Raw genomic sequence first — 24563 nt, 5'->3', positions numbered from 1 at the left:
TGTGGGGTTTAGCAGAGAGCCCGTGCTAATTAGGGGCTGTCATTTGGGGTGCCCTTTGCTGCCAGCAAAGGGGAGAGCGGGATTTGGGTGGCAGCCAGGCAGGAGGTCAGGGATGGGGTGAGGGGATGGAGGATAAAGCATCCCCATGGCCAAGGTGGCAACGTGAGCCACTTGCCTGAGGTTGTGAGACCCCTTTGTGCATGATACAAAATACAACAAGAAGTATTGAAGAAATCATGTGCTCCAACAGCTCCCATGGCCCCCCCCGTGAGCAAGGGCTGCTGCGCCGCCGCAGAGCTGTGTTGTGCTGCTGGGCCAGTTGCTTGGGAAAAGGAGAAAGGACAGGAAAAAAAACCTCCAAACAAAACAAACCAAAGAGAACAACACACCCAGGAGGACGGCTCTGGTATGGCCCGCGTTTCCAGGGCTACTGGGAAGCTGTGGCTGTGCTGCCAGCCAGGACAGAGCCGCCTTTGGGTTGGTTTTGTATGATTTTTGATGTGGGAGATGGTCGAGGTGTTCTCGGCCCCGGTGCGGGTGTTGGGTGGGGAGTTGCTGACACGGGTGGGTGTTCGCCTCCACGCAGGGCTTGTGCCTGAAGGGGCCGGGCGATGCCAGCCTTTCTGAAGAGCTCAGAGGGGTGCTTCCAGCTGAAACCCCACGTAACGACGATCGGCAGGCACGGAGGGTCCGACATCGTCCTGCAGGTAGGGACCAGGATGGTGGTTTGGATGCTGGGAGAACTGCGCTGGGCTCCTTGGAGCAAAGCGTGGGGGCTGCCAGCTCACAGGGATGTACAGCGAGGGGAGGGGGGCTTGGCAAATTGGTAACACGAAACCTGAGCTGCTCTGGGGCGCGTCTGCTTGTTGATCCTCTGCTGCCAGTCCGCAGGCGTAGTAGATCGTCACGCAGCTCTCGAGTTCACCCCCTCGGACAACAGCTTCGTCCTTCAGGACTTCAACTCTCCCCACGGCACCTTCGTTAACGGCTGCCGGGTCCAAAACGCGGCTGTGAAAGTGAACCCGGGGGATATCCTGCGCTTCGGATCAAGGGGAGCATCCTTGGAGCTGGTGGTGGATGGGGCTGCCAAGGTAAGGGTGGGGGACTGGTGCCCGGGAAAAGGAGAAGGGGCAGGGTCCCAGGCTTTTCCATGGGCACCTCTGGAGAAGGCGCTGGTTGGGCTTGAGGGGGAGGAGGGGACCGAAAACCTTGAGCTCCCTCTGCTGAAGAAACTGCGGCAATTGAGTAGGGAAAAGGGGAAAAGCACGGGAGAGCCAAAGCCAGTTTAAACTGGGAAAGAAGGTGGTGAAACCCCCAGTCTCCGTGAGAAAAACTGTTTGGGGGTGTCTGTGGAGGTCTTTGGGTTTTGGGTTGCTACACAGCTAAGGACTGAGAAGAGCTAGGCTTTTCCTGGGGCATAGATCCTGCATGGAGCATGCCTGGCAGTGAGAGTCACAGAGCCAGGTCCCCTGCCAGTGCTCACCTACAGATGGAGGCAGCTGGTTTGGGCACCCAGATATTAGGTGGGGAGGTCTTGGTGAGACTTCTGGTGTAGCAAACTGGCCTGCTGAATCCACAGTTGGCCAGAAAGCTGTGCCCAAGAGGAATTTAAAAAGGGAAGGAAAAAAAAAAGCCCAGCTGCATGAGGAAGCCAGGGTGCCAGTGCTGGGTTGGTGCTTGTGTTGTCGTTGGCACCGTCAGCATTTTAACTTCCAGAAGTGGATGTGTAGGATGCACTCAGGAAGCCCCTGGGGTGCTTCTTCCTTGTGCCAGGCGCTGTGATCCTCCTTTGGCTGCAGGGAGTGAGCCTCCCTGCGCTGCACCCTGCGAAGTGTTCGTGGTGTTGGTGGAGGGTGGGCTGGCTCCTCTTCAGTTGTGTTTGAGGAGCATCACCCTGTGAGTCGCATCCCTGCAGTGCCTCAGAGGGCATGACAAGTGCCTGGAAAGGACAGTGTCATGCTACAGTGGGAACCAGCAGGGAGCCTCCTTGGCAAAAGCAACAAGACTGAGATGGGGTCTGGGGGCGGCAGGGTCTTGGAGGAGAGGAAGTGTGTGCTGGAGTCTTTGACCAGCAGGAAAACAGCTGGTGGTGGAGGTCTGCAGCAGAGCCAGGTGGTGGAACACAGAACTCAGCACTGGCACCCTGGCTTCCTTGTGCAGCTGGGCTATTTTTTCCTTCCCTTTTTAAATTCCTCTTGGAATGCTCACATCATCTCCATGGCCTCCTTGGAATCACTCTCACAGCTCTGTGTCCCCCTTGTCCTGGGGATCCCTGAGCTGTTAAGTTCAGTTCCATCATTGGAACTGAGGGCTACGTGTGAGCCAGCATACGAGACCTTACTGGTTGCTCATCTCCACCATGCTGGAAAGCTCTGCTGGCAAGGAGAACAGCAGATAACACCCTACTTAGAGGCCTGGCCAGCACAGAGCAAGGTCTGATAAACGCCGTGGCAGGCAAGGAGACTGGATCAGCTCAGTGCATGGGAGAGGTGATGGGGTCGGGCTGTGGGACCCAGGCACAGGATGCTGGCTGTCAGGTTTGGCAGAGGAAACGCATAACCAGGGTAGTCAAATACAGACAGGGAAGAGCTCAAACAGCAGCGTGCCCCAGGAATTCCTTTTGAGGTCAGCACAATGTTTGGGGTTCCTGATTTAAGCCCCACCCCTGGGCAGTGGAAATGGGAACAGGAAAGGTGCGCAAATCTGCTCCCACCAAGACCTGGACCTGGGTTTTTAATGACACAACACACCCATGCCAGGGGCTGAAAACCTCCCTCCGTTGACATTTATGCCCTTTTCCCACTGCAGGTGTCCTGTCCCCCTGCGAAACGTCTCACAGCAGGGGCTGGGCAGCTCCAGGCGTCCATGGAGCCCAAGCCCTCAACACCAGCATCTCTCCCTACCCTGCGCTTGCTGCGCTGGCAGCATGTCCCCAGCTCTCCAGGCAACTGGGCTCCTGGAGCTGCTGGCCACATGCTCCATCCACCACTGCAGAAACAACCAGTGAGTGCCTGGGCCAGGAGCGTGGCCACCGCCGTCTTGCCAGATGCTTTTACTAGGACCTCCATGGTGAGACCAGGTACGTCCCGATGCCACACCATGGGGTTCGTAGCCTGGTGTCCTCCATAATGGACTCATCCTTGAGCGGGTTGATCCGAGCAGGGGCAGTTTGAATGTGAGCTGGGAAGTGAGGAGCACTGCCAGTGATTTGGGGGTGAGTCCCTGTCCAGCGGAGCTGATCGGAGACCGTGGCGTGGTCCTCGGTGACCCTGCGGGTGCCTTAAGAGATGTGGCACACAAAGGGGAATGCCATTCCTTTGTAGAGGGGGATGTTTCCTCTTCCTTTTCCCTTGTCTGTCACGGGGAGGGGTGATGACTGACCACACCCGCCACTTCACGCTCCCGTCTCTGGCTTGAAGTGATGTTTCTTCCTCCTGAGAAGTGTCCTTACCGCCTGCCCCCACTGTGGGAGCTTCAAATGACGTCTGTAGCTGACACGCTCCTCAAAAATAAAGGCTGGGATAGCCTGTGCTCCTCTCAGATTTGGGGAACAGATCCCAAAGGATGCTGAGTGCGGTGAAGGTGGCTGTTCCTATGTGCCATGCTATAACAGCACAGCCTCTCCCTGCATGGCTGGGCAAGGCTGGCACAGAGAGGAGCCTTTGTGTCCACCATATCCCTGTTGCCTTTGGGTAGTTTTGGTTCCCAAGGGTGTATTACTGCTCTTCATTGTGCAGGCTGTTGGCACTGGTGAGTGTCCCTTCGGTGCCAGAGAGTTGGTTTCCCTTCCAGAGGTGAACTGAGCTCGCGGGCTGGGAAGTACCGTCTGCCTTAGAGCAGCTGCCAGACATGGAGTGGGATGCAGCAAGAAACATTTGCCTGCAGCCAGTTCTTGTGCTGACATTTCCCACCATCATGTTTGTTTTCTTCCAGTCTCAACCAAAGTCTCAGGTCATGGTGACGGGGAAGCCTCTTCCCTGCAGACTCAGGACTTGGATTTCCTCCTGCGGGAGAAGGTGATGCTGGGGAAGGTGTGAGGGACTCAATCCCCATCACACCCCACCAAGGGGGACTGCCCCCATGGGTGAGGGCTGTGGGGTGGGCAGAGGGTGTGACATGCCAGGGCAAGCACGTCCCGTGCAGTGGATGGCCATGAGTCAGTACCCCTTAAGCGAGCATTCCAGCATCTCCACAGCTGGGCTGTGACAGATGGCACCCGGTGCTTGCCCACAGGGTGAGAAGCTGCTGGGACTGGAGGGGGAAACGAGTCACCTCTCCAGTTTGGAAACGGAATCAAAGCCAAAAGAGACCGTGATAGGAGATCTGCAGGAGGAGATCGCAGCCATGGCACGGACCCTGGCTCAGGTGGCGGCAAGGAATGAGGTTGAGCTGACCCAGAAGCTGCTCACCTTCGACCGAGAGCTGGGGGCCAAGGAGGAGGAGATCAAAGCCTTGAGGGAACAGGTACAGAACGCTCCAATGGGCCTGAGCTGGGGAAATACCTCACTGGGACAAGTGTACTTTTAGTTTAACACCCAGGTTTAAGGAGGAGCAGGTTGCATGCCTGACATTGAGGGAACGGAGGGATTCTGTTTCAGGGCTTTTTTTCTTCCAGTTGCTTTTTTTGGTGCATTTTTATTGTTTTCTGGGTGAGTTTCCCTTAAAGAAGCTGGTAAATAAATATCCCATGTGGGTGGTAGGGTCTGTGTTACCGCAGTGGCGGGGGCAACAGCTTATGCAGCCCAGGAAAGGGAAAAGGACCCCCAGGGGTAGTTGTACTTTGCAGGGGAGCGCCCATCCCAAAGGCAGCCCCTTGCTGTCCTGGTGACAACAGGTGGCTGGGTAGAGGAGGGGAGGGCTTATAGTTGCCTTCTTGAGGGATAGGTTGAAAGTGGTAGCAAACACCCTCAGTTTGAGACCTCAGAAACACCCTTATGTGATGGTCTCGTTCTGAGTATCTGCAGCTTGGGGAAGGGTCAGTCTGAGGGGTTGGTCCATGAGAGGAGGCACAGGACAGCAGCCAAGCATCTTTGCTGGTCTATCCTGGCTGCATCCTGCCCTCCCAGGTCAGAAGGAGGAGGCAAAATGCTTTGGGCTCATCCTGAGTGACCGTCCTGGAGAGCAGCTTTGATAAGCAGGCCAGCAGTGGCACACTGGACTTCTCCCTGCCTCTCCTAGTCAGCTTTTTAGGGCAAGTGGCCAAAATGAATTGAAAAGCCACCTCTCTGAAGCAAGGAGAGTTAGCCAAAGACGCCAAGGAGGTGACGGGGTTGGGCCACCTGCGCGGGACCCAGGCACGGGTCACCACCTGCCAAGTTTGGCAGAGGAAGTGCAGAACCAGGGTAGTCAAATCTGGAGAGGGAAGAGGTGGAACAGCAGCGCACCCCAAGAGTTCCTTTTGATGTCAGCAAAATGTTTGGGCTGCCTGATTTAAGCCCCATTGCCCAAGTTGGGGATTAACTGGGAACGAGAAAGGGGCCCAAATCTGGTCCCGCCAAGCCATGCCCATCAGGGTGGCACCAGGGAGCGTGGGATTTCTCTCTCTATGGGGTAGAGCTGGCAAGTCACCTGGAGAGGAACATCGCTGTTTTGCAGATCACCCTCCTGCAGAAGGGCTCCAGCCAGGTTTTCACCCATTCCCTCTACGAAAGAGACCTGGAGATTGGAAAGCTGTGGAAAGAGAGGGAGAAGTTGAGGAGGGACCATGCTTTGGCTGCAGGTATTGTGTCCCTGGAGCTCTGTGTAGGGATACAAAGAGGCTCAGGACTGGCTCTTGGTAATCAGTGAGCATCAGCAAAGCCGTCCTGGTGATGAGAGAATTGTAGCAGCTTATAGAAATCCTCCCACCTCTGATTCCACATCCTGAAGCTCCACAGGAGCTGCAGGTCACGTCTGACACGACATGTGCCCCTGGCATGAGGGACAATGAGGAGATTGGACACGGGGAGCGGTGAGATGGAGAATTTTGTTAGGGGAAAAAGCCTGGAGCAGGGATGGCAGGGCAGGGAGTGCTGTTTAATGGGCTGCCCTGCATCCTGCAAGGGAGGTCTCCCCACCTGAGCTGCTGCGAGGCCACCTCAGACCATGAGCCTCTTCTGACAGCCTTTATCTCTGCCTTCTCATGGTAAGGCAGTGCAAAGAGATCCATGAGAGCTCTGGGAATGCCAGGGAGTGTGTGCTGCCAGGCTTGTCACTCAGCAGTGACCGGCACAGCGTGCCAAAAGCTGCTGGAGAGGAAGGATGGGCAGAGGGCCTGTGCAGGGATGCATTTGCTCGGGTAGCCTCTCCCCAGGGTGGGCTTTTTCCTCTCAGGTCTGGTGACCAGCCTGCAAGGGGAGGTTGCCAGCAGGGAGCAGAAAATGCAGCAACTCAAGCAAGAGATTGAAAAAATGAAGAAGGAGAACAGAGAAAAGGACAACCAGCTGGCGGTCGTGTCTGCCAAGGTTAGCATCCTGGTGATTCACAGTCTCACCTACGGATTAACAGGGGAAACTGGGATAAGAAGGGCCCTGCTTCTCTCTGCTGAGGATTGCTGCAGAGACCTGTGTGTCTTCCCATGACTCCCTGCAGCCCAGCCAGGTTTCTCCCTCAAAAAACCAGCCATGCAATAGGTTGCTTAGTTGTTCACACATATTTGCAGCAGGGCGCTGGCACTGTGCTTTGGCTGCCTGGCTGGGTGCTTTTCCAAGAGATGTCGGTGATTTGCTGGGAATTTTAAGTCCTGGAAAAGCTCCGTGGGGCCTCTGGGGTGCAGGCAAGGGTCATGGCACCTGCCAGCCTTCACCCGGCTGAGCATCCTTTCCAAGCAGCATTCTGGAGAGGAGCCATGTGGATCCAGCTTTTTATGGGTGGAAAGGGGATGTGTGCGAGTGCTCCAGCCACTGGGCAAGGGATGGGGACCGGGTGTGCTGCTGCCATGTGGCACTTGGTGTCCCACAGTGCCGGTGTCGAGGCGGAGCGCACGTCCCAGAGCATCCCTCTGTGCATCCCACCTCTCTGTGGATACAGGAAGGTCCTGAGAACTGGGGCACACAGGGAAGGTGCTTGGGGCAGGCAGGATGGGGTCAGTACCCTGAAACGCAGAGCTGCACAGCACAGAGAGGTGGGCGATTGCCCCAGTAGCATCCCCCACCATCGGGGTTAGGTTTCCACAGATGTTTTGAAGAGGCATTTCTCCTTCATCCTTTCCCCCTTCTAACCCCTGTCAGAGTGTCTCTGACAGAGGGACTTCCCTCGATGGGTTGATGTTCTTCCTCCCACAACCAGGCAGTGCTTTGATACGGGCATTCCCAGACATACCCCTGTGATCTCAGCGCCTCGGTGGCCCCATTGCGGGCTCTCTGCCACCCATCAGGTGTCAGAGCACCTACCTGGGGGCCATAGCGCTGAATCTACCTGGGTGCCATCGTTGGTTGCCACAGGAATGATGCTATCTGCCTGCCCCGAGGATTTTCGGATTATTAATTTGGTTTTTCCCCTGGTTGCTGTTCGTTCCAGTGCTCTAGAATTAAAGAGGAAATGAAGCAGGAGCTTGGGAAGCAGGAAGTAACGGCCTGCCGAAACGTGAGTCTCCGCTTGTCTAGGGGGGGCAGAGCACATGGGAGAGCTGGGGCTGCAGGAGTCACCCAGGGACTAATTAGCTGGGCACTTTAAGGGGGTTGATGGCAGTCTGGCTCCTGTAACAGAAGGCACTGAGCGTGCAGAGCAAAGGGAGAGGTGTAAGCACCTGTAAAAACTGCGACACCCCGCTGCAGTGGGGGGGAAATGGTGTCTTGCAGCGCATTGGAGAGCTGGAACGTGACCTGGAGGGGCTGCGGAGGGAAGTCCAGAGGTATTGTACAGAGCAAGAGAGCATCCAAAAACAGCTGGATGAAAAAGCCAAGGTAACCGGCTGAGGGGTACATGGTGGAGGGCAGGGAGTGACGGGCATGGCAGGTACCCCCTCACAGGTGGCAGGCACGTGGGACCAAGGGCCAGCAAGCCCCAGGCAGACAAGCTGGACAAACAGGGGGTCAAAATGTGCCCAGCTCTTCCACAGACCCAGAGGGAAGAAGGTAACTTGGGGACTGCCATGTGCCAAATGTGCATTACAAAGTCGAGGGTGAGTGATGGCCCATGGACCAAACCCAGGCTGAAAGCACCCAATGCTGTGAACCCATCCCCCCTCCCCGCTATTTCCAAGCCCTGTTTGATGTGAATAGTGGATAGTTGGGGGTAGAAGTGCTTATGGCATGATTTTTTGGGTATCACTTTGATGTGCAAATGCTCTCATCGTTGCAGGCAGAGGAGGAGCTGGAAGAAGCCTGTGCCAGGCAAGCTCTGCAGCTGCAGGAGATGGGGCGCAGGGAGCGGCTGCTGAGAGCAGAGCTGAGCCAAGCCAAGGACCAGGTAGGGAGGAGGCAGGTATCCACGGGGATGGATGTGGTGCTTGAGGAGAGGAAAAGCAGTGTGCTGAGCTCCAAACCCTGGCACGGGGCATGTCAGGTGCAGTGTTAACAGGCTTTTCCACAGTGTTTGTGTGGGCATCATCGGAGATGCAGTGAGCTGGACGGGATACAGATACACACTGTCCTCTGTAACCATAGTTGTGCTGTTGGGGACCCACACAAAGCCTCCTCCTGCGTGCCTGGGCACCACAGCACTGGGCAGGGAGAGTCCATGGTGAAATCCTTAGATCCCCAGCACCGAGTTTCGCTGGAGTGGGTTGGGTAGGAAACACCGTCAAGGAGAGGCAGGAAAATGGGAGCTGCTTGCTTCCAGGTTTGGAGAAGAGCCCCAGGTGTTGTGCAGAGGGGAGCCCTTGGGTTTTTAAGGTAGATGGAGGCTTGTGGGTCTGCCAGGTGGGTTAGCACAGGGACAGCCCTGGGAGGAGCCAGTACCAGCTGTGATGGAGCGTGTAAGGCTCTGACCTTGGTGGGAATGGGTGTCAGCCCCTCCAGCGAGGCTGGGGGTGGCATCCCCTGCTGTCCCCGACTGTTCTGCGAGAGGGTATAGGAGTCACAGAACCACAGACTGGTCAAGGTTGGGAGGGACCTCTGGAGATCATCCAGTCCAACCCCCTGCCAGAACAGGGTCACCTAGATTAGGTCACACAGGAACACATCCAAGTGGGTTTGAATGTCTCCAGAGACGGAGACTCCTCAACCTCTCTGGGCAGCCTTGGCCAGGGCTCTGTCACCTTGAAAAAGCTTTTTTTTTTTTTCACAGTGAAAAAGCTTTTCCTTATGTTCACATGGAACCTCCTCTGCTCCAGCTTGCCCCCATTGCCCCTTGTCCTGTTGCTGCCATCCCTGATAAGAGCCTGGCTCCAGCCTCCTGACACTCACCCTGTACATATTTCTACATATTTATAGACAGCGATGAGGTCACCCCTCAGTCTCCTCCAGGCTAATGAGACCCAGATCCCTCAGCCTGTTCTCATAAGGAAGATGTTCCACAAGAATTGTTCATAGAACAGTGGGATGGAGCAACCACCTAGCTTGGCTGGTCCGTCCTTTGCAGGTTGTTTTTCTATCCTCATAAAGCTCCTGCAGCAAATGTTCAGCAGCTGTCCTCAGTGGCAGGGTGCTGGCAGCCTCCCCTGGGCATGGTGTCAGTGGTCACACCATGCACCTTGTCATCAGGAATAGAGGCAATTAACCACAGCACCCTGTGTGTTGGTGGGTGCAGGGTGAGCAGTGCAGACCAGCAGTGCTGGTATCAGTTCTCAGTGGTTCTCACTTCCCTGTGTCAATCTCTGCTGTAGCTTGAGTCCTTGAAGACCCAAGTGATGCGAGTCTGTTCTCCAGCAGCAGCCGGGGCTGCAGGGAAAGCGGTGACGGAGCAGCAGGTGAGTCTGGGTACCAACGCAAGGAGATGCTCTGTGCCTCCAAACCCAGCATGGCTCAAGCCAGCTGCTATGGAGTGGCCACAGTGCCTGTAGTGCTGGTAGCATCCCAGCTCCTCTGAGGCATAAGCCTTGTGGCAGCTCTCCTGGGTTAGTGTATCTGCTCTGTGATATGAAGGAGACTCAATCCGCTCTGTCCCCCAAAGCTTGGATGGGGCTGGTGGGCTGCTGCAGGGAGAAACCTGAGAGTCTGACGTGGTTATGGGTTTGCAGCAAATCATTGCTCGCTGAGACAATCTGCAGTCCCTCAGCAGAAAAAAGGTGTTGATGTAACACCTCTCCCTCCTCTTCCTTCACATCCTTTGCCAGGTGATAGAGAAGGTCCAGCAGGTCTGGAAAGAAAGCCAGCAGAGTCATGAGAGAGAGAAGAGCCTGCAGGAGGAACTGAGCTCCCAGCTCTCCAAGGAGAAGGAGGTGTCTGCTAACATGGAATTGTTCCAGAAATCCCTGTGTGAGCTCCAGGTCTGTCCTTTAAACACCGCTGACCGGCTGGCAGCAGGGAGAGGTGGGGCATTCCTCTGGCCCGAGGACAGGGCAGGGAGGAGAGATGCTTGTGCATCGGAGCCAGCTGGCGCACAGCTCTCTGGATGTGCAAGACAGGAGGGCAACCCCCAAAGAGTGTTGCTTGGAAAGAGATGAGGGGTGTCACATGATCCAGTCCCACCAAAGCTGTATCAATCCACAAAGAGACTTACTGGAGTCTTCATGGGGTTGTAACTGGGACTGGGCTGCAACTGGGGCTTCCTGGTGCAGAGTATAAACCATTGCTCAATGGGTGGGCATGGCTGCAGTGTGCTGTGTGCACACACAGCTCTGAGGTGCCTGGGGAACATGTACATCTCTGGGCTTGATCTGTGGTGGGATGCTCCATCCCAAGTCCTGGCAGCCCGCTAACCACAGCAGCTAGCTTGCTGAAGCAGATCTCTTTACTCCAGGCTTGCCTGAAGAGCTCCTGCAGCAGCCACAGCCTGCAAGAGGAGCTGGAGAGGCTGGAGGCCATATGCCTCGAACCCTCTGTCTCAGCCATTGCAGCGGCGGTGCTGGAAGTGGCACGCATCCCACTGTCCTGGCTGGAGGACATGGAGAAGCTCCTGTCCGGTGCAGGGATGGACTCACATGCCACTGGGAAAGGTCTGTGTCCCATGGGGTGTCTGAGTGATCTCACCTGCTCCAGCTTTGGGTGTCTGGGCTCGGGGATGGCACAGCGCTGTGTTTGTGCAGATCCTGGATGCTTTGGGCAGCTAAGCATCCTTGGGGGAGAGCCTGAGGAGGGCAATGGCAGGGAGCAGCGCTTGTCTTGCAGCACCAGCCTTCCCCAGACCCAGTGCAGTGGGCGAGGTGCAGGATCACTGTCACAGGACTTGTGTCTGGGAACGTTGCTGGGTGCAATGATGTTATGCACTCTAATGAGATGTGTGCAGCCCCTCACCCCGATTCACAGCATGGATCTTGCCCATGTCCCAGGTTTAGCAGTGCAGGAGCCAGTGGCCTTCATCCTGGTTTGCTTGTGGAGTCTCTCCCCCGGGCTTCGTGTGCTTGGGCACCCCCCTCTTTGCAACACCAGCCCCCCTGCAGCCACCTGTAAGACCCTGGGGAGGGGGTGTCTGGGCTGCATCATCCATGCATGCTGGACCTGGTCTACAGACATCAGGGCTATTTAAAGAGGGGGTTTCCTGTGATGGCATTTTTGGAAATGCCCCTTGGCCATGATTGTGGCAGCTGAGATCTGAACCCCTCGTCTCAGGGTGCGAACCACTTTGTCTTCCTGGTGCAACCTCCGTCGGGGAGCAGCAGAGCAGGTGCTGTGCGGAGCTTGCCAAAAGCCAGTGTAGGAGAAGAGCGTGTGGAAAGCAAAGCATCGGTCATAGAATCATAGAATCATAGAATTGTAGGGGTTGGAAGGGACCTTGAGAGATCATCGGGTCCAACCCCCCTGCCAAAGCAGCTCCCTAGGACATATCACTCAGATAGGCGTCCAGGCGGGTCTTGAATATCTCCAGTGAAGGAGACTAATCAAGGTCCCCATCAAGGCGTCACTTGTGTCTTGTCACTTGGTAGTCACAGCCCTGGGGGCATTGCAGCAGCAAGCTGCCCCAGCTCCAGTGGAAGAGTCCGGCTTAGAGAAGACCGGGTGAGGGTGCAAAACAGGTGACACCATGGGACGAGGAAAACATGGTGTCCTGGTGGGAACGAGCATCTGGGTTGTGTGCATGGTCAAGCAACTTCTCTGGCAATAGCAGCGTCCTCCCACGGGTGGGAGGGGAAAGTCTGGCTGGCCCCTGGGAACCTTTCTGAGGGGATCTCTGAGCCTGAACCCCATAGCAAGAGGCTGGTGAAGGTCTAGGGGTGCAGGGTACGGCTGTTACCCATGGGAGACCCTTCCCCAGCAGCCGAGAGCAGCGCATCCATCGTCCTTGCCTGGGACAGTGTGTTTTCTGGGTATTCTGAGGAGTGTGGGGGGCCGGAGGGGTGGCTGCATGGATCAGCAGTGGCACTGCTTATGGGGGAGCACAGAGCCCTGCCGTCAGGCTGGAGGTCGGCGGTGCCCAAAGCAGCTTTGGAGGGAGGCACACGGTGTCCCCAGCCCCCAAGGATGCTGTGGGTGCTGCACATGGGCTGTGTGACACAGGGACTTGGTGGCTTTTGCAGGGCTGTTGGCTGCTCTCAGGGGATTGTTGGAAAACAGTCAGGAAACCACACAGAGGAATCGGATGTTGCAGGTATGGAAATGTGTATACATGTAACCTGAGCTTGGGGATCCATAAACAGGACAGCAGTCCTGAGCAAGGTGGTGTGGGGCCTGAGATGGCGATGTGCAGAGGTTCCTGGGTCTGCTGTAAATGTGGGGGAATGGAGAAGACAAGAAGCTGGAGAGGGTCTGGTGCTGAAGGCAGGGAGAGCTAGGCCCAGGGGACTGGCCTTCAGCTGCGGGAGGGCAGCTGGAGAGGGGCTGTGAGGCAGAAATCCTTCCCAGGGAGGGGGGAGGTCCTGGCACAGGGTGCCCAGAAAAGCTGGGGCTGCCCCTTGCAGCTGGGGCTGCTCAGGACCAGGTTGGATGGAGCTTGGGGCACCCTGAGCCGGTGGGGGGGTGTCCCTGCCAATGGCAGGGGGCACTGTGGGGGCTCTGAGGGTCCTTGCCACCCAGACCACTCTGGGGTTCTATGATAAGGCTGTCAGCGTGTCGGTGTCTGTACCCTGATGCAGTGAGGATGGGGAGTGTATAATAAAAGTGTATCTTTTATTTTGGAATAGTTTGTTAGCGAACGGGCACCGGGCATTTATTTCTCACCCCAGCTTCCTTCCACACCTGGGTGTCTGCTGCTTCCCCACAGGCCCAATTAGAGAGGGCCCAGGAGTCGCAGGCCAATCTGCTGGAGGAGCACAAGAAGGAGCTGGAAGAGAAACACAAGCGAGAGCTACAGATGAAAATCAAGCAGATTATACTGGAAAAGGACAAGGAGAACAAAGAGGTATGGTGGCACAGTTGGGTTTTAGGGAAATTACTGCCAGGCAGGAAAAAATAGGTGCCTGGAGTACTGGGGTTGCCTAGTGAGGGCAAGAAATCCCCAGCACGGAGATGCCGAAGTGCAGTCCCAAGAGCCTGGGTGTCAGGTTGTACACCTCCTATACTGGTGCCGGTGACTTTAACCCCCTAAAGTATCCATGGTGGAACTGGGAAGGAATCTGGGGGATGGCAGGATGCAACACTGCTGGTCCATCCTGGGGAGAAAGCGGAAAACAAGGAGCATTGTCCAGTTGCGTGAGCTTAGTAAGGCATTGCATTGCCTGTAGAAAACGGGGTGCAGGTAGGCTGCTGCAGGAGGCTTTTGCTCCTTCCCTTCCCCATCCTGAACTCTTTTTTGGTCTGTTTGGGCTGGAAAAGTTTGTTCCTGGTGAGCAGGGTGGGTAACGGCTGCTGGCAGGTCCCACTGGGTCACCCTCAGTGCTGGGGCAGCCCAGGTGATGCAGGACATAGTGGTGGTACAGGTGTGAACTGGGGTTTGCAGTGTCTGTACACCATGATGGGGACAGTGTACCAGGGTGGTCTTGAAAGATGATTAAGGGCCTGGAGCATCTCCCCTATGAGGAAAGGCTGAGTGAGCTGGGGCTGTTCAGCCTGGAGAGAAGAAGACTGAGAGGGAATCTGATCAATGTTTATCAATATCTGAAGGATGGGACACAGGGGGAAATGGGCAGCCTCTTCTCAGTGTCTGTGGGGACAGGACAAGGGGCGATGGCCTCAAGTTGGAGCACAGGAAGTTCCACATCAATATGTGGAAGAACTTCTTCCTGCTGAGGGTGATGGAGCCCTGGGACAGGCTGCCCAGGGGGATGTGGAGTCTCCTTCTCTGGAGAGATTCCAGCCCCATCTGGACACCGACCTGTGTGACCTGTCCTAGGGACCCTGCTTTGGCAGGGGGGTTGGACCCTATGAGCTCTGGAGGTCCCTTCCAACCCCTACAAGTCTGTGATTCTGTGCTCATGTGTCGGTCGCTTTGGGAATGGTTGTGGGGTTTTTGAAGGAGGCAAGTAAGGTCTTTCTGCTGGACCTTGCCCCGAGTCACCTTGTGTCCTTCCAGGCTTTCCTCCTCTACCATGCCCTGCTCCTGAGCCGTGACCCTTCCAGGTGCTTTCCTTGCTTGAGTCAAGGCCTTCTGCCTGATAGTCTGACTTTTTTTCCCCATACTGAAACCTGGCAATTCCCAGCTTCTGGAGAGTGCTGTCACCCAGGAGAAGGACAAGTGCAAGAGAATGCTGGAGGAAGAACAGAAGAAGACCCGAGACCTGGAGAGCCACCTGAGAAGCACTGCTGAGGTCAGTGGCCCACATGGGAGGTAAAGCAGAACTGCTCATGCTCCTGAGTAGTAAATAAACATCAAAGGGCTCTTGTAGCACCGTGATCCATTTGGTCAGGGGCCGTCAGCAGGCTGCCCTCTGAGATACACAGAGCAGCAGATGTGCAGAGAGAACGGTGGATTCTTGTGAGCTCGTTAAGCTCACGACTGCTGATTTCCTCATTAGGCGCTAGCGAGGATGTCAGAACAGCAGGAGGATACTGGCTGCAAACTGGGAGAAGCCCTGCACAAGCTGGAGGAAACTACAATGCGAGAGGTAGTTGTGGCAACCCTCATGTGTGGGCAGAGGCCGCAGCCTAGGTGCAGGTCTGGGGAAGAAGAGCTCCCCAGTCCCTGCTGATGGGGGAGACAAGGCACTGCAGGCTCCCCTGTCCCTGAAATCCTTCCCTCTGTCCACCTGGCTGCTAGTCAGGAGCCATGATCCCAAAAGAGAAGAGGTGCCACGCTTCCGACTGGGATCGTGCGTCTTGTTTCCTAGGTGGCGTTACAGCAGCAGGTGCTGGTGGGAGAGGAGCAGCTCAAGGCCTGTCGGGAGGAGAAGGAGTTGGAGAGGCAAAAGCTGCAGGAAGAAATGGTGGGATATAAGGAGCAAAGCAAACAGCATTCTCTGACGATTGTGGCTTTAGAGGACAAGTTGATGGAGGCCAAGCAGCAGCAGAAGGCGCTGGAGGAGGAAAATGCAGTGCTCGTGGAAAAAATGGAAGGTAGGTAAGGGTTGTACACGATGAGTTGGTACCAGGAACCTGGTTTCCAGCAGGTCAGCCCCTAACATGCACCAGTACAGGTTAGGGGTGACCTGCGGGGAAGCAGCTGGCTGAAAAAAGACCTGGGAGTGCTGGTGGGCAGCAGGTTGACCATGACCAGCAATGTGCCCTTGGGCCAAGAAAGCCAACAGCATCCTGGGGAGAAGTGTGGGCAGCAGTTCAAGGGAGGTTCTTCTGCCTCTCTGCTCTGCTCTGGTGAGGCCTCACTGGGAATATTGTGTGTGGTGCTGGGCTCCCCAGGGCAGGAAGGACAGGGAGCTACTGGAGAGGGGACAACAAAGGGCTACGGAGAGGCTGAGGGGACTAGAATGTCTCTCTGGTGAAGACAGCCTGAGGCTCTTGGGAATTTTTAACAGAGAGAAGACTACGGGGGGGACCTTATCAATGCTGATAAATCCTTGAGGGATGGGGTCAGGAGGATGGGTCAGTCTGTGTTCAGTGGTGCCCAGGGACAAGAGGCAATGAGCACAAACTGGAATAGAGAAAGCTCCACCTAATCATGAGGAGGAACTTCTTTCCTGGGAGGGTGGCAGAGCCCTGAACCAGGCTGCCCAGAGAGGTTGTGGAGCCTTCTTCTCTGGAGACATTCAAACCCCACTTGGATGTGTTCCCATGTGACCTAATCTAGGTGATCCTGTTCTGGCAGGGGGTTGGACTGGATGATCTCCAGAGGTTCCTTCCAACCCCGACCAGTCTGTGATTCTGTGATTCTCAATGGATGTGAAACATGTATAGCGATGGGACAGTGTGCTTGCTGCTCTGGAAGGCGTTGCATAAGGAGCTGGTCTCAGGTTTGCCTTGCACATACAGGACGAGCTCCACAGGTGCCCAGAGAAGCCATTTCACCAGGAGTGGCAGTACGTTGTTCTGTGGGTTTGGGGACTGCTGATAGTTCAGCACAGTCATTGGCAGGGCTGTCCTGCTGGAGAAGTGCCAGGAACAGAGTCTTTGTGGCTGCACCCAGGAAGAAGTGATCCTGAGCAAGGAAGGGTGGAAGGAACTGTTGAAACACGGCTGGGACTGGGGCCTGGGAGACATGGGTCTCCAAAACAGGATGGTGCTTTGTCTTCAGCACCATCATGAAGGAAAGGGTGCATGCACCAGAAGCAAGAGGGCCAAATGCCTTGGTGTGACCAAGAAGGAACCTGCCACAGGGTGTTGTGTCCTGCAGGATGTCGGGGCAACAGCCGCAAGTCGCCACTGGGGGCTCAGCTGGAGGCTTCTCCCATGACAGAACCACACTGTTGGCTGAGGTGAGTGGCACTCACTGATGGTGGTATGGTTCAGAGGGGCTGGGGAAGGGGGGCTGTCACCTGGAGAGCTGAAGGAAGACCAAGGGGCTGACTGCACCCTGTCCTGAGGTCTCCTTTTTGTCTGTGATGGTGCAGAGAGTCCTTTTGCATGGCTGAGGAGTATACGATGTCAGAGGGGTGCAGAACAGTGATCTGCTCTCCCATCCAAACACAGGTCACAGGGTGGCTCGTGAGTGAGCTGGTGAGTCCCAGTAGCATGGGCATGAACCTCGGGGACTGAAAGGCCCCTAAAAAACCAATGTGCCTGGGTTAATGGGGAGCTGTGACTCAGGAAGGCATGCACAGGCACTGGGGAATGAGTCTCTCAAACGAACAGTGAGATTTGCCCTTATCTTTCTTTGGAAATTCAGGGAGGAGCTGGCAGCAGCACGGAGCTTGCTTCTGTCCAAGGACACTGTCATTGCTGGGCTAAGCAGAGAGCTGGCAGAAACCAGAGCCAGGATGTCAGATGTGAGAGGTGGGTGAAGCGTGTTTTCCATTGTACTTTGGAGTGGTAAATGAGGGCAGGTACTAGTGATAACAGGAAATGGGTGTCGCTGTCCTGAAGCTATGCTGGGTGCCCTGCTCTGGGGCAAAGCAGGCAATGCGTTCCCTAGGCTGACATCCTGCCTGTCCTGGGCTAAGTGGTATCAGTGATGGAGAGGGAGGGCAAGCAGGCAGAGATCAAGTGGACAAAGCTGATGCCAGCTGTCTCAAGATCCCACTGGGGAGCTCTTCCTACACCAGTAGAGCAGCAAAGCCTTACCTGGCATTCCTCAGCTGTGCTTTGGGGAGGCTTTCTGAGCATGCCAGGCAGGTAGGAGCCTGAGCCCAAAAGTGTGGCTTGCTCCTGCCGCCTGTAACAGTGCAACATGAACGTGGGGAGCCAACCTATGAGGAGGGTCAGCAGGTAAAAGCCTGCAAGTCAGAAAATACTGGCAACCCCAGTCTTCTCCAGTTTGATGGGATGTTGCTATGAGTGATTGCTCTGGAGAACCCACACAGAGACTGGCCTTATGCCAGGATTGAGCAAAGGATGGTCTGCTGGCATGGGATTCCAGGGCTAGGCAGGGCTCTGTGGGGACAAGCTCCCTCTCCTCCGACAGCCCCCTTGGGATGGTGCTGGAGAAAAGGGATGCGTCCACAAACTGTGGATCCTCCGGGCTGGGTGGTGGGAGAGGCAGGAACCCATGGAGCCATGGTGTGCCCAGGCGATCTGAGCGAGGAGCAGAAGGTGCAACTGGAGCAGAACCTGAGTCGGGTGAAATGCCAGGAGCGGGAGCTGAATCTGCTCAGGGAGAAGCTATCCCAGATGTCCAGCCTCGTGGAGAAGAAGGATCGAGCCCTGAAAGCAGCAGCTGAAGAATTAAGGTACATGCTGCTCATGACCTGATACCTAGCAGAAGTGTCTGTAGGTTCCCAGCTGTCGGTGGGGTTTAGGTGACTCCCTGGAGCATTGGCCTTGAGCTCAGCAGCCACCTTGTCTCTGTGGAGGTGCCACAGAGAACATTCCCCCCACACTGAGGGGGATGCTGCTCCATCATGGTGTCCCACAACACTCTCATCTCTCGACACAGGCGAGCCCAAGCCCGCTGCAGAGAGCTGGAGGAGGCCTCCCAAGACATGGGAAAGCTGGAGGAGGCTCCCAGGACCCCCACGCAGGCTGATGAAGAAGACTCCAAGAGGGTAAGTCCACACAGAAGCTGCTGAGGTCTGGGTCTGCCAAGAGTGTCGGTCATGCACGTGGTGAGACTTGGCGATGCCCAGCTCAAAGCTGGCTGAAGGCAGGAGCACCGGCCACTCTTTCCCTAGCCAAGGGCTGCCTGACAATCAGGGTAGCCATGCAAGTAACCATGTTGGTAGCTGTGTCAGTAGCCATGCCAGTAACTGTGCTGATAGCCGTGCTGGTAGCTGTGCTGGCAGCACTTGTGCACAGCCATTGCTGCTGGTTAATGATCTGATGTTTGTACTTTGGAAGGAGAAGTGTTGTGTGTGCTAACGGCTGTGCTAATTGCCAATTAGAGGGCATAGCAACAGAAAGATCTGGGAGTTCCTTCCTTTCCCGCTGCGCTGGCTACACAGCAGGGTTTTGGGGATGACCACATGCAGGGGTGGCTCATTGGGCAGGACAAGAGTGCAGCCCCTTTGTCCCCTGTGCCGGATGCCTGATGGGTTTCCCTGGTGTTAGGAAATGGCACGAGCTCAAAGGTGGCTGTGGCAGCAGATGGAGGGTCTGTGCTGAAACTGTACACCCTGTACTGTGGCGGTGGCCAACAGCGTGCCAGAGAGAGAGGCTGGGTGTGTGGGGGGCCAAGCAGTGACTCACAGCCAGATGATGAGCAGGAGGCACCATCGCTCGCCCTGTTCCCCACACAGCGATGGCGAGGGGGGTGCAGCTCAGGTGAAGCTCCAGGTTCAGCAGCAAACAGCGGTGGCCAGGCCTGAGTGGGCGGTTTGCAGTCAGCGTTAACAAGTGGGGTGAGATGCCAGGCCTGCCCCTTCCCAGAGGTTTGGGCACTTCTCAAGATGCAGCAAGATGGCAGGGACAGGAGAGGGGGCAAATATGTCTGTGTGCAGGGGGGTAGCTCAGAAGAGAACAATGTGGGGGAGCAGGGATAGATGGACACCACAAAGTGTGTTCGTAGAAAACAGGGAATGCTCCGTGGTAGCACAACATGCAAGGGGGAAATGCTAGCATGGCCATTCAGTGCTGTGCACTGTCCCTCCCTGGGCTCTTGGGAGCATTGCCAGGGCTTACATCCTCACTGGAGCACGGCTGGCATAGTGGAGCATGAAAAGGGGTCTCTGACACTGCTTTCCCCCCGCCCCAAATCCACAGGGAGTCTGTAGGGTGAGGCACTGTGTGGGCTTTGCTCTCGGCCCAGCGACCAGCTCGTTCAGCAGGGCTGCATTTCAGGCAGGTTTAAGCTGAGCTTGTGCTCTCTGCCCAGACGTGGGCTCAGGGAGAACCAGCCATATTGCCTCTTCCAGGAGCCAGCATCGGACTTGGCTGACCTTGGTGTGCAATGCCGAGGCCTCAGGCACGAGGAAACGATCCGGCGCCAAAGAGAAGGCCTGGCCGAGCTCCGGGAGAGAATAAAGATGCTGGAGAAGCGTCAGTCCCCAGGTAAGCGCAGCTGTCACTGCAAAGAGCGGAGGCATCTGCTGTTAGCACATGCTGGGGGCTGTGCTGGTGGAGCACGTAACGCTGGGGGCTCAGGCTCCTCACTCGCTGCGGGCTCAGGCTTTTCCCTTATGAAGCCAGCTCTCCCATGCGTGCACGTTGCTGCACGTGGGTGGTAGGAAAACATCCCTGAGTAACCAGCGGTGCAGCTCTGGGCTTCAGAAAGGCACTCGGTGCCACCGGCAGGCGTTGGTGAGTGTGAGGAGGTGGCGTTGGCAGAGGCAGCTGGTGATGGGTTTCTCAGCCATAGCCGCCGTGCAGTCGGAGCCAGAAGCGAGCAGGCGCCCAGCTCAGTGCCCAATCGCTACCACACTCCAGTGCTGCTCTGCTCAAGCCAGGAGAGAGCAGCCGGCACCCAAAGGAACTGAGCCTTGGGCCCTGTGGTCTCACAGAGCCTCCTGAGCACCGTACGCGGTGAGGATCTTCTGCGTGCCGTAACTCGTCCTCTTTCAGTCCCCTTCCATCGTGCATGGCCCCATATCGAGAGCAGAATGGAAAAGCAGTGCCACCCCTGTTAAAAGCTGTGAGCAGAGCTGTGGGGTGCAGTGCAACCTTGGTGTTGCCATCTGAAAAGTAGCTCTGCATCCTGCTTTGCCTTGAGGAAGCAGCGCCCGGACTCTCGCACAGCGATGTTCTGTGCAAAGGCTGCTGCAGGCTTGGCCCCAGCACCTGTGCGGGTGTCCCCATGCATGGTGTCAGTGACCCCATCACCCATGCGGGTGTCCCCACATGTTGTGTCAGTGACCCCACACGCAGGTCAGTGACCCCATCACCTGTGCGGGTGTCCCTACACACAGCATCGGTATGGGGAAGCCTCCTAGGATCATGTCATATGGAGAGCAGAGCAACTTGGTGGGTGTTTGTTTTCCCCCCACCCCAGGTGACACGAAGAAGGGTTCGGAGCCACTGGTGCTCCTGACAAAAGACATACCAGAGAAAATAGCCCAGAAAATGGGTCTTGAGAAGGACCCTACGCCCATGTCAGGAGCACAAGTGAAGGCGGATGAGGTAAGGCAGTGGTTGTATGGGTCACGGTGCTTGTGGCTTTGTTGGAAGAGTATTCCCTGTAAAAGGGAGAATTTGGCTTTCAGATATGAAGCTGGGTTGGGGGAGAGGGGCAGACACAAAATCCATCAGCCTGACAGAAGGCAGTGCTGGCAGAGGAGCCGCAGCTCCTGTGTTGCCCAGCACCGCTGCTGCAGTGCTGCTGGGGGATGCTGCGAGGCTCTGAACTGCCAGGGCAGTTTTCCCGAGTTTTTCCTGAGTCTCCAGGAGCTCCAAGCCGAAGCCAGGCAGGCCATGTGCTCTGCTGGTCTTTCCCTGTCTGTGCAGGTTCCTGGTGCTGTTCCTAACTGGGGCTTGCATGGGTCAGCTGATGGGACAGCGAGCTCGGCAGCGGCTGATGCAACGGACCTCGGCGAGCAGATGGTTCGTCCACAACAGACCCACTGTGCTGGTACCCAGCACTCATAGGGAGGGGATTGTTTCCAAGTGCAGCACAGGAGAGAAGAAATTGGCATCAGGGCTCTGCAGAAACATGGTCCTGGGACTCTGAGCATCTGCCAGGATGCCTTGGGACCCTTAAGAACATGTAATGGTGTATCCTTCTCCCTTCCCACCGATGCTCCTTGGGAAGTTAGGGCTGGTCCTCAAGGAGAGGTGGGGTTGGCGAGGACAGAGACCTTCACCCACATACACGCCTGCTGAAAGATGCAGGAGAGGCCGTGGAGCGATGGAGGCAGCTGCTGGAGGTAGTGCAGTGGGTGGGGTGTGAAAGTGAGTGTCTCCGCTCTGAAAAGGGCAGGAAAAACACCCTGAAAAAGGAGAAATGCAACCCAAAGGGTCCTGCAGCTGGGAATCGGACACCAGGTGTGAAAGGGGCTGGTCTGGAGCTGGGATGCGCTCTGGGGAGGAGTGTCACCTCTCCGAGTGCCCCCGAGCACACAGGCCAAATGCACAGACACACTGCAGCTGGCACTGGTTTTTGGAGCACTTGGCAAAGTTCATCCAGGAAAAACACATTTGGAAATTAAACCAAGGGGAAGGCGGGCACACAGCTGTTTCCTTGCGACACTGTCATCACCTTGGCTAGAGCAGATGGCTGAGCAGTGCGATGTGATGTAATTACAGCGTTCCCTGGTTTCCCTCACAGTACCTCGACGTCATTGGCGCTCTGGGAAGGCTGATGAAGGTGCAGGAGCTGGCAGGGATGCAGCCTCTGAAGCATCTTCCGCAGGAGGAGAGGGAAAAAGCGGGACTGCGGAGACGGAAGGATCTGGAGCTGCTGTATGAAAAGATCAGGAGCCTCAAGAGTCGCCTGGAGAGAAAAGAAGCAGCGCATGAGGCCAGCATGGAGCAGCTCAGGTGTGGAAAGGCAAGGTGGCTCTTCCTGGTCATGGGTCTGAGTGAGAAATTGTCCTGGGACACATGGCGATGGGCAGCATGGGGAAAGGAGTGGTGCAGCCCCTTGCTCTCAGTTAATGCCTGCTTGTGCCTCTGCCTGGGACCCATCATGCCATGGAGATGGGATCTAAATGTTCCTCGTTTAGGAGAAAGAGAGAAACATCCCCTTGGCTCCCTGCAGTGAGAGACAGGGAAACCTGGGCAGAGCCCTGAATCCGAGGTGGCCGGACCCCATGAGAGCAGTGGCGTCAGCTGGGGTGTCAGTGGGACCAAGGGAGGCGTGGGAGCTGATGGGAAGGGCTGTCCAGATGGAGATGATGCCACCACACAAGGTTATGTGCTGGAGAGCAGGGAGAAAGCTCCAGGTGCACCCGTGCAAGCCCTGCTGTGCAGATGCAGAAGTCTCTTTGCCTGCAGCACCAGAAGAAACGATGTGGGCAGATATTTCAGAGCCAGTGTCAAAAGGCTGCTGTGCTCAGAGCTGGTGAGAGGTTTGATAGTGATCTCCAAGCCAGCAGAGCCAGCACAGCCACCCCGGGCTGGGACCCTCGCAGAGGTGGCATCTCGGTCTCAGCAAAGGCAGGAGGAGAGGGAATTTTCTGTGGTGGAAGGGATCAGAGCGGGGAAGACACTTGCTGGTCCTCACGAAGCGTTAGTTGCTCTGACATCCTTTGGGGTGTGTGTCCCCTCCCTGGGGGTGGTGGCCCTTGGAGGGATGTTGAGCACTATAGTGTTTTGCTCAAAAGGCAGAGCCCAGCGGCGGTGGAAGGGTCAGTGTGGGTCTCCCCCTGTTTCACACAGGGAGACCCAAGCATCCTTGCAAAGATGCCGGGGGGAGATGTCCCAGCTGGAGGATGAGGCCTGTGGGGCAGCGGAAGAGAAGGCTCTGCTGAAGGAGGCTCTGGAGAGGATGCGGCTCCAGCTGAGCCAGGAGAAGCAGCTGCTGCGAGCGGCCAAAGTGCCAAGGCGGGTGAGCAAGGCCCTCAATCATCCCTGTGCTGGGGCATTTGAAGGTGGGTCACGATGCTCAGCGAGCACCTCAGAGTTTGGTGAGGCGCTTTGAGCTGCGCCTGCCCTGACCGTGCGAGAAAGCCCTGACTGCTCAGCTGTCAGTGAGATGCCCAAGGCAAATCCTGTGAGTAGCAGGAAGGTGTCTCCTGGCAGGGGACCAGGCGAAGGAGCCTCTGGGTGGGACAGAGTTGGGAAGCCATGAATGCCCACAGTTCTGGGGATGCTTCTCTCATGGGGGGCACCTCCGAGGTGTGCTTGCTGCAGCCACAAAGTCAAAGCAGCCCAGCGTGGAGCCTCAGCAGAGGCTGAGTTTGCCACATAACGCCCTGTTGCAGCATTTGTGATGGGTCCAGAGCACGTCCCATCCCATCTGGCACAGTTTTCTGGCTGTTGGGTACCACAGGTGGCCACAGCAGCATTGAGGCAGAGATGAGGCTCAGAGCTGGGAGCTCCATGCCATGCCCAACTCCTGCACATCCTCTGCAGCAGCCAGCTCCCCACCCACCTTCATCAGTGACCCAGCACACTGTGGTCCATCTGTATGTCCTGAAAGGCCAGGTGTCCCCGGGCTCTGCTGCTCAGACAGGCTCAGCCACACAGCAGCATCCCTGCTGTGGGAGCTGCGGGTTGGGTGCGATGGGAAGGGGCCCTGTACCGGGCTGAGGGACAAGGAGGGGTCACACACATGCCAGGTTCTCTGGGGTGATGTTGGATGTGTCTCTGTTCTGCAGCCTGGAGCAGAGAAGCCATTCTGCTCAGGGAAGCTGAAGGTGAAAATGGGTGCATCCGAAGCCGTCAAGACGGGACACACATAGGGGTGCTGCCATGGGGGCCCTCAGTGGGTGAAGGTCTGCGGTAGGAGCGTGACGTCGCATTTCAGACTCTAATGTTGGGCACGGCACAAGGTGTTGGGGGTGTTTCGAGGAGGTCCCATGTCTATCCCACAGCTCCTGGGCATGCTGAGGGTGCTGGAGGGCTTTGGAGACCCTCTTTTCCTGCAGCACATACTGCACGGTGGGGTTTGTGGTGCTGGGAAAGGTTGTCGGGACACAGCCCAGTGTGTGTACATGTGTGTGTGTGTGTGTGTGTGTGTGTGTGTGTGTGTGTGTGTGTGCAAACAGGTGTGTGTGCAAATACAGCAGCATACATGTGAAGTCACTGGTGTGG

General features: G+C 56.4%; 1 protein-coding gene across 1 annotated transcript; it reads left to right on the top strand.

The window, feature by feature from the left end:
• Positions 1 to 611: 611 nt before the first annotated feature.
• FHAD1 (forkhead associated phosphopeptide binding domain 1) lies at positions 612 to 24211 on the top strand (the record flags this gene model as incomplete). The annotated part of the gene is made up of 27 exons (XM_084274464.1): positions 612 to 707; positions 885 to 1091; positions 2809 to 3079; positions 3934 to 4031; positions 4234 to 4464; positions 5596 to 5719; positions 6313 to 6443; positions 7498 to 7563; positions 7779 to 7883; positions 8281 to 8388; positions 9746 to 9829; positions 10196 to 10348; positions 10822 to 11017; positions 12536 to 12606; positions 13219 to 13356; positions 14594 to 14701; positions 14909 to 14998; positions 15221 to 15446; positions 16678 to 16759; positions 17170 to 17276; positions 18010 to 18169; positions 18376 to 18484; positions 19790 to 19925; positions 20863 to 20990; positions 22135 to 22346; positions 23187 to 23355; positions 24128 to 24211. The coding sequence occupies 27 exons, from the start codon at positions 612 to 614 to the stop codon at positions 24209 to 24211; spliced, it is 3690 nt and encodes a 1229-aa protein (XP_084130590.1).
• Positions 24212 to 24563: the final 352 nt, after the last annotated feature.

Source organism: Gallinula chloropus, assembly GCF_964237585.1.
Source record: "Gallinula chloropus genome assembly, chromosome: 23".
In the NCBI taxonomy this organism is placed as follows: domain Eukaryota; kingdom Metazoa; phylum Chordata; class Aves; order Gruiformes; family Rallidae; genus Gallinula; species Gallinula chloropus.
The sequence above is the reverse complement of the archived record's forward strand: the minus strand, read 5'-3'. Positions and strand labels throughout refer to the sequence as shown.